At 39.0% G+C, this 18,364-nt stretch overlaps 1 protein-coding gene across 2 annotated transcripts in view; it reads left to right on the forward strand.

Annotated features, from left to right (window-relative positions):
- The window catches only part of ABCA13 (ATP binding cassette subfamily A member 13), a 492,370-nt gene that overhangs the window by 350,832 nt on the left and 123,174 nt on the right, over window positions 1–18,364 (forward strand). For both annotated transcript variants that reach the window (XM_017956721.3, XM_031665413.1), the window contains 4 exons: window positions 2,410–2,525; window positions 9,081–9,237; window positions 12,392–12,645; window positions 16,369–16,561. In XM_017956721.3, the coding sequence (XP_017812210.3) occupies window positions 2,410–2,525; window positions 9,081–9,237; window positions 12,392–12,645; window positions 16,369–16,561 (720 nt within the window). The remainder of the gene's footprint in view (window positions 1–2,409; window positions 2,526–9,080; window positions 9,238–12,391; window positions 12,646–16,368; window positions 16,562–18,364) is intronic.

The raw sequence follows: 18,364 nt of genomic DNA on the forward strand, positions 1-18,364 counted from the left end.
GATGTCCTTGCCCTCATACATATGATTCATCCTGTGATACAGAAAGTCATATGTAAGTAGTGGAAGGCTGGAGGGCTACCATTTACTGAGCACCTTCCACACACCAGGTGCTGTCCGAGCTGTGCTACACTCTGCACAAAATTCCACATATTAACATGTTGCTTTCCTGTAAGGTTTATTTCTTTGAGCTGGCTTAGAATTTAGCTAATTTATTTCCTTTTGATGGTGTAACTTGGATTTTTGTTTTGTTTTGTTTTGTTTTGAAAGTACACTTTATAGGGATCACACCTAAGTTACCAAACATTTCAGGAGTTCATTTAATTTAATCAGAAGTTTCCCTGAACCTGCCTGGTGATAGATATCACCTGGGACATTTGGTAACAATAAGGATTCCCAAGGGCCTATCCTTCAAGATTCTATTCAATAGGACTAGGGGGACTTGGAGGTCTGTGTTTTACTAGGTACTCAAGGTGATTTATGAATCTTAACCAAGATTGACAAATTATGGGTCTTTAAATCCTTATATTTACTGAGGGACACTTGAAGGCAGGTAAGTGGAAGTGACTTGTACGAGGTTTTACTTCTAGTTGGTACAGAGATGGCTTCTCAGTGCCAGCCTCTGTCTCCTGGTACAGTTTTGTTCACAATGCTACACACTGCTGCTGGCTACTTGACTCTCTTCCATCTGTCATTTAACAGTGTCTAAGGGCCACAACTTTCCCAGGGAACAGGGAAGAAGGGTGTGGCAAGAGAGAATCACAACACACAGGGGGCCATGCTTATAGGACACCATGGGGCTTTCCAAGTCTCCAAAACCCCAGGATCTTGCTTCCTTTCTGCATCCTTAGTTTATTATCTCTTTATGCCTCCCAGTCAGTCTGGCTTTTCTTTACTCTGTGATGTTTGACCTTGGGGATTAAGGACAGAGAGGGTTCTTTGCTTCTTGTTTGGATGGTTTCCATCTTCATCCAATCATTCTCTGCTTATTCTATTCAATCATTGATTTAATAAAATTTTTGAGGATCTGTTGTGGGTCAAGGTGTGTACAAGGTTGCTATGGACTAAATGATTATGTCCCCCCAAATTTCATATGTTGATCACCCCAGTGTGATGGTATTTGGAGGTGGGATCTTGGAGAGGTAATTAGGTTCTGAGGGTGGAGCCCTCCTGAATGGGATTAGTGCCCTTGTAAAAAAGGCCTCAGAGAGTTCTGTGTGAGAACACAGTGAGAAGTCACAGTCTGAACCAGGAAACCAGCCTTTGCCAGACACTGAATCTGCCAACATCTTGATTTTGGTCTTTCCAGCCTCCAGAACTGTGAGTAATAAAGTTGTGTGGTTTATAAGACACTTGGTCTATGTTATTCTATCACAGCCCCACAAACGGTGTTGGGCATAAAACCATGCATAAAACAGGGAAGATTGCTCCCCTCAAAGAGATTTTCATGAGAGGAAGCAGAAAACAAGCAAGTAAACAAACAAATAAATAAATGCACAAGATACAGTTGGCCCATGACTGGGTCTATTGATAGAATGAAAGAGAATGACGGGATGGAGAATGACTTCAAATGTGGAGGTCAAAGAAGACAGTGAAACTTAAGCTGAGATCTGTGAGGTAAGAAGGGGCCCTCCCCATGGATGACATGCAGGAAGAGCTCTGCAACTTGAGGCTCTAAGAGAAGAAGGAGCCGTTGTGTGACAGCCCCAAAGAAAGCCATGGCTGTTGTTGGCCTGTGGGGAGCACCTTAAGGTGAGGCTGGATAGAGAGGTAGTGTGAGGAGTCTGTCCTTGGTTCTACATGTGTGGGAGGAGGCTGTGTTTCCTGAAAGCTGATTGGATTCCTTGACCCTCCTCAAAGGAGATGGATATGCATGACAGTAGTAGTCTCCTCAGGCTGTCATAACAAAATACCACAGGCTGGGTGCCTTCACCAGGGAAACTTGATTCTCTCGTTGTCCTGGAGGCTGGAAGTCTGAGATCAAGGTGTTGGCAGGGTTGGTTTCTTCTGAGGCTTCTCTCCTTGGCTTGTAGACAGCCATCCTCTCCCTGTGTCCTCACATGGTCAGCCCTCTGTGAGTGACTGCATCCTGATCTCTTCTAGGGACACCAGTCATGTTGGATGAGGGCTCACCCAATTGACTTCATTTTACCTTAATCACTTGTTTAAAGCCCTGTCTCCAAATACAGTCACATCTCGAAATACTGGGGGTTCAACATATGAATTTTGGGGGGATACAACTCAGGTTATAATAAGTGACTTTCCAGGACTAATTCCATGGCTACAGAACTCCTAATGTGCAAAATAGGAAATATATTTGTGAAGTTGAAAGGAAACTTCAGGATAAGTATATGATAATCAATATGACCATCTGATGTAACAGCTCTCCTTTATTTCTTTTTATTTTCTCAGCTCTTTTACTTGGTTTCCGTCTGCCTGTGTGTTGCTGTTATTGTCGCCTTCCAGTTAACAGCTTTTACTTTCCGCGAGAACTTGGCAGCCACGGCCCTCCTGCTGTCACTTTTCGGGTATGTGATGAGAAACGCTGCTGCAGAATTACGGTTTGTTTTCTGAAAAAGAAAACCCTCAGGATGGCTTTGAACCTGCTGTCGACTTCATGATTTCCTCTCTTTTGAAGCAATTATGTTGCTTCTGCAAGGGACACGGAGCAAACAAGCCTGAGTAGGATGATGAATGCCCTGTGGAGGAAGGAAGGGCTGACCTGGTCGTGATGAAGACAGCTCTGCCCTGTCTCAGACAGACCCTCAAGCTGTTTGACAAACTTGTGCAGCTGGAAATGGATTCTCTATTATTCTCACTTTGACATTAATCAGGGGCTCAAATACATAATCCAGTTAGCTGGGAGACTGCATTTGTGGAGGTTCTCTCAGTAAGCTGTCTGGCGTTTTTTTCTCCTCTCCTATAATATTAGTAGTTTGAAAATGTTTTGTCTAATTTCTATCACTTTTTTTCTCAGATGAAAAAATAGCAAATGGAGAAAAGTCATTTTATGAATTTCTGATTTATGCATACTAGTCAGGATCATTGCTAGTGGCCTCAAAATTATATCTACCTGGCATCAGGATATATACGTCTTCTTATGTGTCATGCATGTGTGCTTATATACAGGCTAACTACATAAGAGATACTTAGTAGGGAAAATAATTATCATACTAATTTATTATAATTCAAGGCTATTTTAAAAGATAAAACAACTTGCTTTTATTTAAGAGGATTGCAAATAAAATGATATTTACAGTTTGTATTTATATAAGTGGCCTAGAATTATTCAAAACGTCTAATTAGAGACAGAGTTTTACTTAAACAAATATGTACTATTACTAGATGAATGTGTAGGTGGATGGGAGGATGGATGGAAGTAGGTAGATAAGAGAGAGAGAGAAAGAGAGATAGAGGGAGAAAGATTAAGAGAGAGAGGGAAAGAGAGATTAAGAGAGAGAGGGAAAGAGAGATTAAGAGAGAGAGGGAGAGAGAGATTGAGAGAGAGAGAAACAAGACAGACAGACAAACTTTTGGGGGAACATTGATATTACTACTCACTAACCCCAATTCTGTGGCTTTGGTAATACTAATTATTCTGTCTAATGCTCAGTTTTTTCTCTATAAAACTTCATGTCTTTTGCTATAAAGATTAAATTAAATAGTTTACGCAAATATCATGGACAATGACTGGTACAAAGTACTCATTAAATTAATTTTAGCCATTATTGTTACTCTTTAGAATTATTTTACTCTTTAGAAGATGTAATATCCTAAGCCATAAAGCATGCTTATAGTAGACATATGTTTATTATATTTAACTAGAAATTTATGGACTTGTGTATAAAGATCTATATGTGTGTGTACCCAGCTCTAAGAACACAGTTTGATTTCAGTTTATTGATCCAATTGAATGGATAGTGTTGTCATGTCTCCCTCTAGTTCGAGTAAAATAAACTTTGCTATAAAATTATTTTTTGAATTTTAGGAGAGTATATCTCAAAAACTGAGTTAAAACTTAGATGAAATGGTTAGAAAGCCTTAAAAACATGCTTTTAGAATTTTTTATTAATGTTTTGATTTTGAAACCCTTTACGAATTTGAATTTGAATACCTTCATTTAAAAAAAAAAAGAATTTGAATTAAACTAAGAATTCTCTTCACATACATAACTACCACATTTTTCAAAGAATTTCTGGAGATTCACAGGTCTGTTAAAGCACAATCATAGGCAATAGGGGTTACACACTTCTGGTTAAGAACTCTTAGGTTGCCAGGGACTGGAAAGATGTCAAAGATAACTCAGACTGTATTTGTGGTCACAGCTAATTCCAGGGAAGAAGAGCCCCCAAGGGAAGTCAATCAGGGTCACCGGGTGACATCCATGGGGATGCAGATTTAGAAGGTAGCTCTTTCTTCATGGAGCACAGCCAGTGGAACTGGTGACCCCCCACTGTAACAGGAGGGGCAGTGAGAGACCTGGTCTGGGGAACCACTGTCTCCTGTGTGCCTGGCAATCTCTGGGTGAGGATAGCAGAAATGGCTCACGCCTGTTGTCCCTCTAAGGATCTGTGGGTACAGGGAGCCCAAGGGCAAACTCAGGAAAGCCGAATCCCGAACTGAAACCTAAGAGCAAGTCCAGGCATTAATGGCTGCTTAAAGGCAGGAATCTGAAAATCTACTCATCTGACAAAGGGCTAATATCCAGAACCTACAAAGAACTCAAACAAATTTACAAGAAAATAACAAACAACCCCATCACAAAGTGGGCAAGGATATGAACAGACATTTCTCAAAAGAAGACATGCACAGCCAACCAGACACATGAAAAATGCTCCGTCATCACTGGCCATCGAAATGCAAATCAAAACCACAATGAGATACCATCTCACACCAGTTGAATAGCAATCTTTAAAAATCAGGGAAACAACAGGTGCTGGAGAGGGATGTGGAGAAATAGGAACACTTGCTTTTACACTGTTGGTGGGATTTGTAAACTGGATTCAACATTGTGGAAAATAGTATGGCAATTCCTCAAGGATCTGACTAGAAATACCATATGACCCAGCCATCCCATTACTGGGTATAGCCCAAGGATTTATATAAATCATGCTGCTATAGGAGCACATGCACACGTATGTTTATTGCAGCACTATTCTATTAATAGCAAAAGACTTGGAATCAGCAAATGTCCATCAGTGACAGACTGGATTAAGAAAATGTGGCACATATACACCATGGAATACTATGCAGCCATAAAAAGGATGAGTTTGTGTCCTTTAGCCAGGGACATGGATGCAGCTGGAAACCATCATTCTCAGCAAACTATCATAAAGAACTGAAAACCAAACTACATGTTTTCACTCTCATAGGTGGAACTGAACAATGAGATCACTTGGACTCGGGAAGGGGAACATCACACACCCGGGCCTATTGTGGGAAGGGGAGAAGGGGGAGGGATTGCACTGGGAGTTATACCTGATGTAAATGACGAGTTGATGGGTGCTGACGAGTTAATGGGTGCGGCACACCAACATGGCAGAAGTATACATATGAAACAAACCTGCACGCTATGCACATGTACCCTAGAACTTAAAGTATGATAATAATAATAAAAAAGAAGAATAAGGGATAGTATACATGAATTGATTCTTTTAAGAGATAACAAGACAAATATGCCCAATAGCAGTTTTATTGTTTTTCTTCTTTCTATCAAGGACAGTTTGTTATTTAAACTACAAAAGGGAGAGTCAGAGATAATTAGCATCCAAAAGAGGGAAGTAACATCTGAAATGAATGAAAGAAAACAGAGCCTAGCTTACATAAAAATTGAAACCTTAAGAATACATTTGATGTATATTTAGTGCCAAAAGATGAGATTACAGAATCCTGTTTGGTCTCTTGGGAAATTCACAGAGCATGGGGAAGTGGCTGATTTTCAAAAGGGGAATTTTCTTCCCCCATAAATTCCATGATGTTGTGAAGAGTAGGTCAATCTCTAGCAAATTTTAAAATCATTAAAATGATATTATATTTTAATAAAAACCTGGAGATTATTGAAATTCACTGTAATTTTCACAAAAAAATAAATTATGCTCTCTAAGCCAATTTCATTTTTTTCTTATAAGAAAGGAGACTGGAACTGCGAATATGTTCATTTGAGCCAAGCATTTGAAAGATAACTAATGAAAATGTAGTGAAAAAAGTGATGGAATTGTAGCCAGTTGAAAACCACACTGAAAGACTCTTCATTCATCTAGCAACAGGAACTCTTGTGTGACTTCATTTAGGACTATGTCTCTGATTCTTTGTTTTTCTTAAATAATGCTTTGATCCACTTGTCAAATATTTAAATGACATAACCCAGCATGGAAACCTTATGTAATAAATAACAAAGTACAGATGCTGAACCATCTCAAAGGAAATAGAGCCTAGTGTTGAGGTGCTAATTAGTCCCTCAAGTGCAGATCGGGTATGCGGGCTCCACAGCAAGACAGGGAGGCTGCTGCACCCTTAGATTGTATTGCTGAATGTGGAGATGCTGATCAAAGCAGATGATAATCTTGCTGTGTGTTGTGCCAGGCCAACCACATCATGTTCTCTGTGAGGTGGCCTTACCTAAACTCCCCTAAGTTCCACAATGCAAAATTTAACAGAGAGAGCTGGTTGAATATCGTGTTGTTAAAGGAGCAGAGAAAGACCCAGTCTTTTGTAGTGGAGGTTTAAGCGGAATAACATGGCTATCCTCAGCTATTTAAAGGACTGTCACATGGAAAAGAAAAGCAATTTGTCACATGTTGTTCCAGAATGTAGAGTTAGAATCGGTAGTTATAAGTTGGAGAGGGTTTTCATTCACTCTTAGAATGAATTTTATGGCAGTTACATTTCCCCCGAAATTTGGCTCACAAACTTCTACTACTGCTTATGTTTTCATTGCAAAATTACTTGCAATTCTATGATTTCATTTGATTCTCAAAACAGTCACATGACAGAGTGTAGCACTTGATTTTTGTCTCAGAAGGGACAATAAAGGAAAGAGGGGAGGTGTGTGGCGTGGGTGAATATGTGTTGGGTTTTGAATTCTGTCTGTGGTAGTTTATTTCAGACAGAGGTGTTGATAATGTACAGCCCTAAGAAGTCATGACTTACCTCTCTGGTAATTATTTTGATTTAATTAGTTGATTATCTTATGCAGCAACTGCTTTAGAACAGCTCTTGCCTCCATTTTGTGCTTTGAAAGAATTATCTTCATGCCCACATTTTGAAGCAGATTGCTATTGAGTAGAGTGTCTAAAACACTATATGATTTTATATATCATATTATATATATCTAATGAACTATGAGAATGTATCTTTTAACCCAGGAAAGCATTCCAATATCATAGATATCATATGAAAGGGAGTGTATACTAGACTAAGAGTTAACTTGAAGGCCTGGAATCTCTTATATCATTTTGAAGTCTCATGCTTTTCAGAACTTGTTAACATATTAAGAAAATCTCAGACATTTTGCAGGCACTGAAATGTTTCAGGTTAAGCCAATTATTCACCATAAGAAAACAGTGATACATTTACCTTGAGTGAGCAGAGAACTTGTTGGAGCTCCAGATACATGAGAATCTTTCGGGAAAGTTGTGATTCAAAATCAGTGACTTCTCTGCTGATATTAGAAACCATCATTCAAAGTGTGTTTCCTTTATTGGGTGCAGTGGTATTATTTCAGGAAGGAGCTGAGGGAAATTGCCATGAGTGAAACCTGGCTCTAGAATGGAGGAGACAGAATGAAGAAAATGAAATGTTTTCCTTTTAGGGACGTTTGGGTGGTATCTTAGATCCTGATGTCATCTGACACATGTGGGGACTGCTTCTAGGGTTCAATATTTAGCAATGCTTCTTACTCCCCGGTTTTGTGGCCACATGGAAATGAACCCCATGTTCAGCTTCACCTACTTGTCACCTGCAAAGCTCGATCAAGTGTCTGAACTCTGCAAATCCCCATTATTTTGCCTGTGAGATGATGGTTACAGTGCTGTCTCCTGGGTTGCTGGGGACTAAAGGAAGAATAGGGCACACTGAGGAGTTACAGATGGTACCTCTGTGCAATGGATGCTGGAAGAAGGCTTTCAGTGTTTATTTTTAGGCCTCATTTTTTTATGTAGCTCTGCAGCTTTTTATATTCTTGATATCTTTTAATTCTCAATATAACAACTAAGTATTATTCCTGCCTTCCTGACGAGAAGCAGAGCAAAGAAGCTCCTTTTGGGGAAGAAAAGTTGGAGAAGTCAGCTGACTTTCTCCAGGCCACAGAGCCAACGAGTTCAGGCCCATGTACAGCCCGTGTGTTGTGACCCCATCCTGTGTTCTTTCTATTGCATTGCAGAGTCCTCTGAAACCCCAGGAAGAGTGTGTTGTCTTCGAAAAATACCATGGAATGTATTTATGTAAAGTTCATTTCTGTTCACCAAGTGAGGAAAAATTGCTGGGCCAATAAAATTGCATCCATAATTCAGTCTTATGGCTGTCCCCTTATCTGCATTTTTGTTTTCAGAGAATTCAGTTACCCACAGTCAACTGTGGTCTCAAGATATTAAATGGAAAATTCCAGAAATAAACAATTAATCGGTTTTAAAGGGCACAATGTTCTGAGTAGCAGGATGAAATCTTGTACTGTCCTGCTCTGTCCTGGCAGGGACGTGAATTTCCCCTTTGTCCAGCACATCCTCACTTCAGATCTGGGAGTCAGTGAGTTACCAAATTGACTGTCGCAGCCTGGCAGTGCTTGTGTTCAGGAGACCCTTGTTTTACTAGATGGCCCCAAAGTGCTAGAGTAGGCATGCTGGCATATTACTGTAATTGTTCTATTTTATATTAGTCATTGTTCTTACTCTCTCACTGTGCCTAATTTATAAATCAAACCTTATCATAGATTGCATGTATGGGGAAAAGCATACTGTATAAGGTTCAGTAATATCTGCATTTTCAGGGATTCACCCCAAGGTCTTAAAATGTATCTGCCATAGATAAGAGAAAACTACTATAAATATTACAGTAAAACAAACATGACTTTTTACTTTACTTTCCAGATATGCAACTCTTCCGTGGATGTACCTGATGTCCAGAATCTTCTCCAGTTCAGACGTGGCTTTCATTTCCTATGTCTCACTAAACTTCATCTTTGGCCTTTGTACCATGCTCATAACCGTCATGCCCCGGTTGCTAGCCATCATCTCCAAAGCTAAGGTCAGTAGCTTTGTAGCATCACCTCTACACTTCTGCACCTCTAGTGCAAAGACGGTGTTAACTCATGTCTCTTGTTGCTTTTCCAACTGGAATTCAATGGAAATGCATTGGTATCCACTGTCTTTAAACTCCAGAAAGATAAATTGATTCTAATTAACAAAAAACATGTTGCCATTATAAAAGCCATTATAAAAAGGCTTAGCAACGATTGGTTAAAAGATGTGCTGCTTCAGCCACTCCATTCTTGAAGGTAGAGTCATGAAGATGTTCACTGCCATATCCCCAGCATTTTCATCAGAGACTGTTGATGAATTACTGATGAATGGCGGAACAGTGAGTCATTGAAACACGCCCTCTCAATGTTCACTGTTGTTAGGGTCAGACTCTACAAGGTAGGATGGGCCATACCACAGCTGATCATGCTCTCAGGGCACAGCATGTCTGAATGATGATCTGGGGGATTCTGCCCTCTTCTCTGTGATTTCTGGAACAAATTTAATTTTGCTGTTTTCCAAGTGTGGCAGCCAAGGGCTTTCCTGAGCATAAGGCCCATGGTCAGGAAGAATTTCTCCTTGTGAGATCAGCGCCACTCTCCAATAGGCCGTTCCGATTGGCAAGTCATTTCTTAAGTGTCATCTCCAGCAGGTGTCTAGGTCAAGCTGAACCCATTCGTCCTGCCACATTCCTTTCACTCCTGTCTCCTCCCTTAGTGAGGCCTACCTGGGTCTTTGCCTCTGCTTTAATACATCTTTCAGCCCCTCAGCATCCCCGGTGCTACCTGGAGGTAAGGACTTCAAATTTTGCACTGTCCTCTGTCCCCCTTATTGCAATCCTTTTCATTCTGTTTTCTTTTCTCAGCTCTGGCCACACTGTTCTCTCCTGATTCCTTGCTGTTTATATGGAGTCTGATTCCTCAGTAGTTCCCAAATGTTTGGCCAACTCAGAGGCTGAGAAAATGACCTGGAAAAGCTACTGAGCTCCTAGTTTTGAAGCATGTGCTGCAGTTCTCATTTAAAATCAAACAGGGGCTGATGCCTGTTTAATTGGGATGAGTCTACTTCCTCATGGCTGCGCTTTCAGAGACTTAGTAGATTTGCCAATGATAGCTAACATTAGTTTTTATTATTGTGCTTCCTATTTTGATAGAAGCAGTGAACTCTGTAAACATCGATTATGCATTCAGTGAAGGCAATAATCTATTTTGGTGATTTTTTACAGATTTATTATTGACACTGATTTATATTAATATGTCTACACTTTAAAGAGAAAACTTGCAGAACAATTAATTGGCTTTAGCTTGAGAAGAAAATCGAAATCAGTAGAGATAGTGTACAATTTTCCTCCTCCCTCATCGGATCTCTAACATGACATGAACCATGAGGATGTCAACCATGAACTATGGTGAAACTGAGAAGAGACTCATAGTAGATAATCCTAGTGCTGAGGAACTTGGAAGCAGAGAGCTGCCCTGGGGAGTGGAGTCACAGAAGTGAGATTTAGCTCCAAAAGAAAAAGGAAGGAGAATTGTCCGTATCCAAAGAGGAAGCGGACCAGGAACCTTTCCACTCATGAGGTTCTACCCGTGTGGCAAGTGGAAAGGCATTGTTACTTTTATTTATAAACAGCATTGCTTACTTGTAAAAAAAAATCAACAGCAATGAGGTGTTTGCCGAAAATGGATGTACATCAGTTGGTAAAAAATAATAAAAAGCAGCTTATTGCTTTTGTTTGGGTCTTTCTTTTCCTTTGCTCTTTTATTTTGATATTATTTGCTTAGGAAGCAACATTATTCAAATGTTTTTTCAAATAATTTCAAATTTTCATTTGTAGGTTATGGAGCTTTGTGGCATTAATTCTTATAGAATTAATGAAAGAAACCAAGGAAGGTGACTGGATTCTCAGATCAGTCTTTTGTTTAAAAAAAAAATAAAAATATTTTAAGTTCTGGGGTACATGTGCAGCATGTGCAGTTTTATTACATAGATAAACGTGTGCGATGGTGGTTTGCTGCACCTATCAACCCATCACTTAGGTATTAAGCCCAGCATGCATTAGCTATTTTTCGTAATGCTCTCTGTCTCCCATCCTATCCCCCAACAGGCTCCAATGTGTGTTGTTCCCGTCCTTGTGTTCATGCGTTCTCATTGTTCAGCTCCCACTTGTAAGTGGCAGTGTTTGGTTTTCTGTTCCTGCATTAGTTTTCTGAGGATAATGGCTTCTAGCTCCATCCATGTCCCTGCAAAGGACATGATCTCCTTCGTTTTTATGGCTGCATAGTATTCTACGGTGTATCCATCTATCCAGTCCATCATTGATGGGCATTTGGGTTGATTCCGTGTTTTTGCTATTGTGAATAGTGCTGCAGTGAACATATGCCTGTATGTATCTTTGGAATAGAATGATTTATATTCCTTTGGGTTTATACCCAGTAATGGGATTGCTGGGTCAAATTGTATTTCTGGTTCTAGATCTTTGAGGAATTGCCACTGCATTTTCCACAAAGGTCAACAATAAGTCTTAATATCTAGTGTAACCAGTATTTAACCATTGTGTTTACAAACTATAGTGTTAATGAAATCATTTTCATTGTTACCAAATCAGTTTATATGATGACACATTTTAAGTTCAAACACAAGATCTGGAACATCTCTCTTTCCCACTGGTGAGGCTTCCTGTTGGAGTGAGGGGGATGTAGGGCGAGCAAACACTTGTGTTTCCTAATTTATTTCTTTGTATAATTATCATTTGCAAAATTTTCACATAATCCTAAATCGAACACTTATGGATGGTTATTCTGTGAGTTTGTGCAGCTGCATCCCCCTTTTATGTATGGATTATTTGTTAACGCAGTGTTCATATATTGCTAACACTTTTGTTCATACCTGTGTAGAGATCGTTGTGATTTCCTTAAAAATAGATGTAAAAATCATCACTGTTCTCAAGCAAGGAAAACTTTGAAAGGTAAATACCAGTAGATCTAATATCTCAAGAAGGATCTGCTTTGTTTTGATGGCTGTCTGAGAATATCAGTGAGTAGTTGGGATAGGGAAGACTTGGAACACAGAGTAACTAAGGAGAAAAATAAGTTATTGGTATATGTTATGAAAAAGGGAATAGCTTTTAATTGGATTTTTTTCTTTTTTTCACTGTACAGAATTTACAAAATATCTATGATGTCCTCAAGTGGGTCTTTACTATTTTTCCTCAATTCTGCCTTGGTCAAGGACTGATAGAACTCTGCTATAATCAGATCAAATATGACCTGACCCACAGCTTCGGCATTGATTCCTATGTGAGTCCCTTTAAGATGGACTTTCTGGGCTGGATCTTTGTGGAACTGGCCACGCAGGGCACAATACTTCTCCTCTTGAGAGTTCTGCTACACTGGGACCTTCTGCAATGGCCAAGGTGGGTTCCTAAGGGCTCATTCTCAGCTGCACTTACTCCTACAAAAAGAGAGGAAGAGAAAAATTCATCCTGGAGGTTGTAAAATAAAAACTGTATCTGATCAGCATTATACATAGTTCTAATGCATTAAGATTTTATTATTTTTTACATGTTGATTGGTGTGAGTTACTGACACCAGGAAAGAAAATTTCAAAAGATCAGGGGCCAAGCTGTGAGATAATGTTTCCAGTTATTTGTCTCAGTGTATTTTCACTTTGAAATGGCTGAATTTCTCTGTTACGTTGAAGCAGCTAAGGTAAATTTGGTTGATACCACAATGATTATTTTTGCGACTAAATGCCAAGAACTCTGGGAGCAGGAAGATAGGAAAATTCAGTACAGATTTCTGTATGTCCTTTGCTGGATCTTGTTGCTTATGCTGCTGTATTCTCATCTTTGTCAGGTGAGGTCGAAAGTCAGTAGCACGGGGCATATGTAGACATGTAGATGTATAATGTGGTTTATACACATGCATGCACACACATGCACACACATGCATTCCTACTACTATAAATAGGATTTAATGTGGCCTTGCAAGAATATCTGAAATATTGTCAGATAAGACATTTGAACTACATAAGGAAGCAATGTGTTTTCCTGTGTAGGGTCCACAATGGTATGGCTTCCCCTCCATACCCAAGTGTCTGGGTTCATTGGCCTGCTCTTTCCAAGAGCTATGTATTTCCTTCTGACCTCTACTTGAGGGAGGGATCCTTTTTGGAGAAATTACCAATTAAGACCATGTCACTAGAAAATCTATTAAGGATTATAAAGACACATGATTAATGATTTATGGTGATCCCCTCATAGAATTATTTTTCCTTTCAGCCATTTCCTGACATATTTTGTTACATAACCCCTTTTAATAAAGGAAAGTAGGCACAATTTTGAATATAAATCCCAATGTGCTTTTGAATTGGCCACATCACCCTGGAGTCTGCAGATTTCCAATAGCTGAATGAACCTGGAGTAAAATACGGAGTGCCTTTTAAACATAATTTGTTCTTTGATGTCCCTTACTAGTTTAGTCTATTTTAAAAACCTATAATGTAGGATCCCCCTTGGCAGATTTCAGGGTACTCCATTTTCCTATAGTATCAAAAGATTTTTCTTTAAAGAAAAAAATCTGTATTACCTTTACTTTCTGGAGTTGTAAGTATAAGTTGAATTGTATTTTAGAATAACGTCCTTGTTATCCACAGTAAAGAGTCAATTCTTTTCTCTACATGAAAGTTACAGAGCAAAGAAATTTAAGTGAATTTAGACACTAGTTGCTTACTACCGTTTTATGGATAACTGTCATAATGACTGCATGACCCAGTCAATTCACTTTTAAAACCCAGATCTAACTAAACCACTAATCATTGTTTGAAAGGTAAAGCCCAAGGTTCTTAGCAAGCTCCCCACACCCCTGTCAAGTGTGGTGCCTTCTGCTCAGTGAAGGTGTTTGTGATCCCCCTGCCATTCCCACAGGGATATTTGTTGCCCTGACTCTGGGGCTGGGCTGATGCCTTCTCAGTGTTTCTGTTACGCCCTCTTTCTCTATTAGGGCACATCTATGTTGCTTTATAGTATTGATATGCGACTCATAACTGAATCTTGGAAGAAAATAGGAAGACCCTACCCTGTGCAACTGGGAATGGATAGATCCTGCCTTCCCAGCCTGAGCAGGGCCCCTGTCACCTGCACCCACTGCTGGACGTGAGTGCTGAGATCCCACTTCCTTGCTGTCCTTCCCTAACCTGTGCTGGCTCCTGTCCAGCTGTCCCACTGTCCTGCTGCTGGCCTTGGGTTGTTTGCCAAGAATTCAGGTTTCCATTAGGACCTGGACCCTAGTTCCTGCCTTTTCTGTCTCCTGCCTGGAGCTGCACTTTTGCTCTCTATACCCTAGGTGCTGGCTGGGTTGGAACAGCCACACGGTTCAGATGTGAGATATACTGCATATCTGGAAAATCCTACGATACCTAGGTCCCATCTGAATTCTTCCTATTTAATATAGAGATCATTGGTTAGTCATTTTCAGTTAGAGGATACCTAAGTGGCACATTGCTGGGCATAGTTGGATTCCTGTATTAGGACACTGGATTGTTATGAGTGGGTGGATCAGAAGTAACCTCAGTCAATTGTCTCCACCAGCCAGAATGCCTTGAGGAGATGTAAATGAATGTGCACACCTGGGCCCCTTCCTGGAACTCTGCAATGAGAAGCTCTGGGAATGAGACCCAGGAGCTGTTCATAAAGCTTCCCCGGTAATCCTCCTGAGGAGAGGATGAGCAAGCTAGTGTGGGTTGCTGTGAGTACTGCTCTGCCAGGCAGGAGGGAATACAGGTGGCACAGCTTCCTGTTGGAGTGTGAAGACCTCTGGAAGTCCAGGACAGGGGGAATGTCAATAAACACACCATCATCTGGGGAAGGGAAATAACATTCAAGCAGAAAAGTGTAAAATTCAATGAATTTTCACAAATTGACCACACTCATGTAACCCCCTCTCACTAATAAACTGAATACTACCAACACTTCAGATGGCCTGTTGTAAACTTCTCCATCAATAGCTGCACCCTAGGTAACTGTAATCCTTATTTTTATTTTTATTGATTCATTTTTCATGCCTTTGAACGTTATATAAATGAGGTCATATGAGATAGAATTCTGAGTGTCTAGCTATTTTTCTCATCATCTATGTTCTGTGTAGAATAAATTATATATTTGTCAAATGGTGATTTCAGGTGTGGAAAAATAATAAAGAAAAGTTGCCAGGGATACTGGGAGCTTGCCATGGATATTGGATTTTATTTTTGATACCTTTTTTATTTTGTAATAATTTAATAATCAGAAGAAGTTGTAAAATTATTATTGAATGTTGCTAATGTACCTTACACCTAGCTTCTCCCAATGATAATATAATGATATACTACATGGCAATTTACACTGTCAAAGCTAGGTAACTGATTTTGGTTATGATACTAACTCAGTGGTTATCATTAAAATATAATCATTAAATATATTTTAAATGATTAATATTTTAAATATATTTTAATAGTTAAAATGGCATATTATAGTTTGCAGGGGAAATTGAAATTTATTTGAAAGTCAAATGTGTCAGATTGAAAATTATAAAGATTAAAAAGTGAGCAGCTCAGATTTAGAGAAAATAAGAGTTGAAAATGAAATTTGCATTACTCTGATAGATAATTATTGAATACTTTTTGCAAAGTATTGTGCAAGTGCTGGTTACATAATCCTTTTATATGATTCAACATATACTATAAACTTACAATGTTTGAGTACTTTTATATGCAGTCTAATTTGTTAAATGGCTCTTTTAGTAAAAGTGCTTATTAGGTAAATGCCTTATAATAATTTTGTGATAAGCTATTTTGACATTTAGTATAAAAGTCTGGCATGACTTTATTATTCATAAAATTCAAAACTAGCTGTAGTTTAGTGTCAATCCATTTCAATATCTTTTAGGAACACGTATATTTCATTTATGTTAGACAATAAAAATGGATTCTTGCCTGATAATCAGGATGGCAGAACTGGGGTGCTCTGGACAAAGTTGATTGTGCAGAAGTCCAAAGGCAGTATCTTCCATTATTTGCAAATCTCTGACCCTTTTCCCTCTTCTAGACTATTCCGGTATCATTTGCCAGGTGTGAATTCACTCTGATTTCATCTTCCCAGGGGTCAATCTACTCTCCAAGGCATAGTCAAATCTTCCAAGGATATAGATGTTGAAAAAGAGGAAATGAGGGTGTTTGAAGGAAGGACCAGTGGAGACATTCTTGTGTTATACAACCTTAGTAAACACTATCGACGCTCTTTCCAGAAGATTATTGCTGTGCAAGATATTAGTTTGGGCATACCAAAAGGAGAGGTAATGAAGCTTCTATTTTTAATCTTCTTCTGTTGTGAACCTGTGCAACTCTAATTGCTGATCTGCTTGTGTTATTCTCAGAATATTTGAAATCAGAGCCAAAATAGCCTTCAAATTTTGGAAATTCCTACAAAATCAGTAGGAGCAGAACCAAAAGAAGGTCTGTTGACTATTTCATAGTAAAAACTTGGCTGATTGATAGGATTTATTTCATTTTATAATTTTAAAAATTTCATGTGATTGCATAGTTTTAATTATGACTTGGGCTATGGGATAACTTTTGCTGAGGAAATTTTTCTTTTAATCTAATTAAGGATCACTTTTATCTCTTACTGGGACATCAATACTCTTAAGTGTCCAATTAAGCCAATCTGGCAAAATGCTACTCTGAAAAGGTAAAGAGCACTCACCCACCATAGCAATAGCTCAGGAAGTTTTTTCTCACAGGTAAGACATTAATTCTAGTTATAATGTTCAATCAGAACTGACAGAAGTCATATAAATTGTTCCTGATTTGAGCTTAATGTGTAAAGGGAAATCAGTTCTGGAAGTGATTGCCTTCAATTAACTGTTAAAAATAAAAAGGCACCTTGCATTCATATTGTTCCCAGCTCCTGAGAAATTCAAAATAGGTTATATTGTTATCTGATTGGTATTTATGTTCTACTTGTGATCTGACAGTAGGTGTCTCAGATATGAGTATTCTGAGGTAAAGAGAAGCCAAGAAACCAATCTGAAGTAATGCAGGCATATTCTTACTCTCTGAACTATGATTTCTGGTAGATGAGGACAAAATGTTAAGAAAGAATTTTTTTTTTTAGTAGTTGTTAGCTTATGCTCTAAGACTGGCTATTCAATCTTACCCATCTTACTGAACTATTTTTTTAACCCTTCCTTTAAAATTCATGATTATTTAGAGTTTTGCCAGTACCTTTCCATAGTAGTTTGAAGCAAAGTAGTGTGGGGGGGGCCAAAGTTCACTGGAAATCAACTGACAAAAGGCAGATTAACAGGAAAAAAAACCTATGAATTTATTTGATTATAGTTTTACATGCTACAAGAGCAGCTCAGATTTAGAGAAAATAAGAGTTGAAATGAAGATCGAAAGATACAGGGAAACTGTCTATATTTATGCTTAGGTTCAACCAAATATGGACAGCCATGTAGAAATATGGCTGGACAAAAAGAGTATGACCCAATTAATGCTCTTAGACTGAGAGGGGAAGCCCAGCAAGGCCTCTCTGTTTAGATGTTTTTTTTTTTTTTTTTTTTTTTTTGAGTTACTATCTAGATGTTTTATTTTTATTTTTTAAAATTTTATTTTAAGTTCTAGGATACATGTGCAGCACATGCAGTTTTGTTACATAGTTATAAACGTGTGCCAAGGTGGTTTGCTGCACCTGTCAACCCATCACCTAGGTATTAAGCTCCACGTGCATTAGCTGTTTATCCTGATGCTCTCCCTCCCCCCATCCTCCTGACAGGCCCCAGTGTGTGTTGTTCCCCTCTCTGTGCGCACGTGTTCTCACTGTTCGGCTCCCACTTACAAGTGAGAACAGGTGGTGTGTGGTTTTCTGCTGCTTCCTTCTGGGTGTGGGGCAGGACCCTCTCTGGAATGCAGGTCTGTCTTATGACCTACAGTCAAATAAGGTAGGTCAGGTAACTTCTTTAGGGCTAATTTTTGCACTGAAAAATACGTAAGAGGGGAGAAGTTAGGGTAATATTTTTAGGTTTTATGGCTGGCTTTGAGGAAAAGAGATTCTAGCTTCTATGACCGCCTCAGGGGAGAAAGAAGGGGCCAGA

Source organism: Papio anubis, chromosome 4, assembly GCF_008728515.1.
Source record: "Papio anubis isolate 15944 chromosome 4, Panubis1.0, whole genome shotgun sequence".
Taxonomy (NCBI): domain Eukaryota; kingdom Metazoa; phylum Chordata; class Mammalia; order Primates; family Cercopithecidae; genus Papio; species Papio anubis.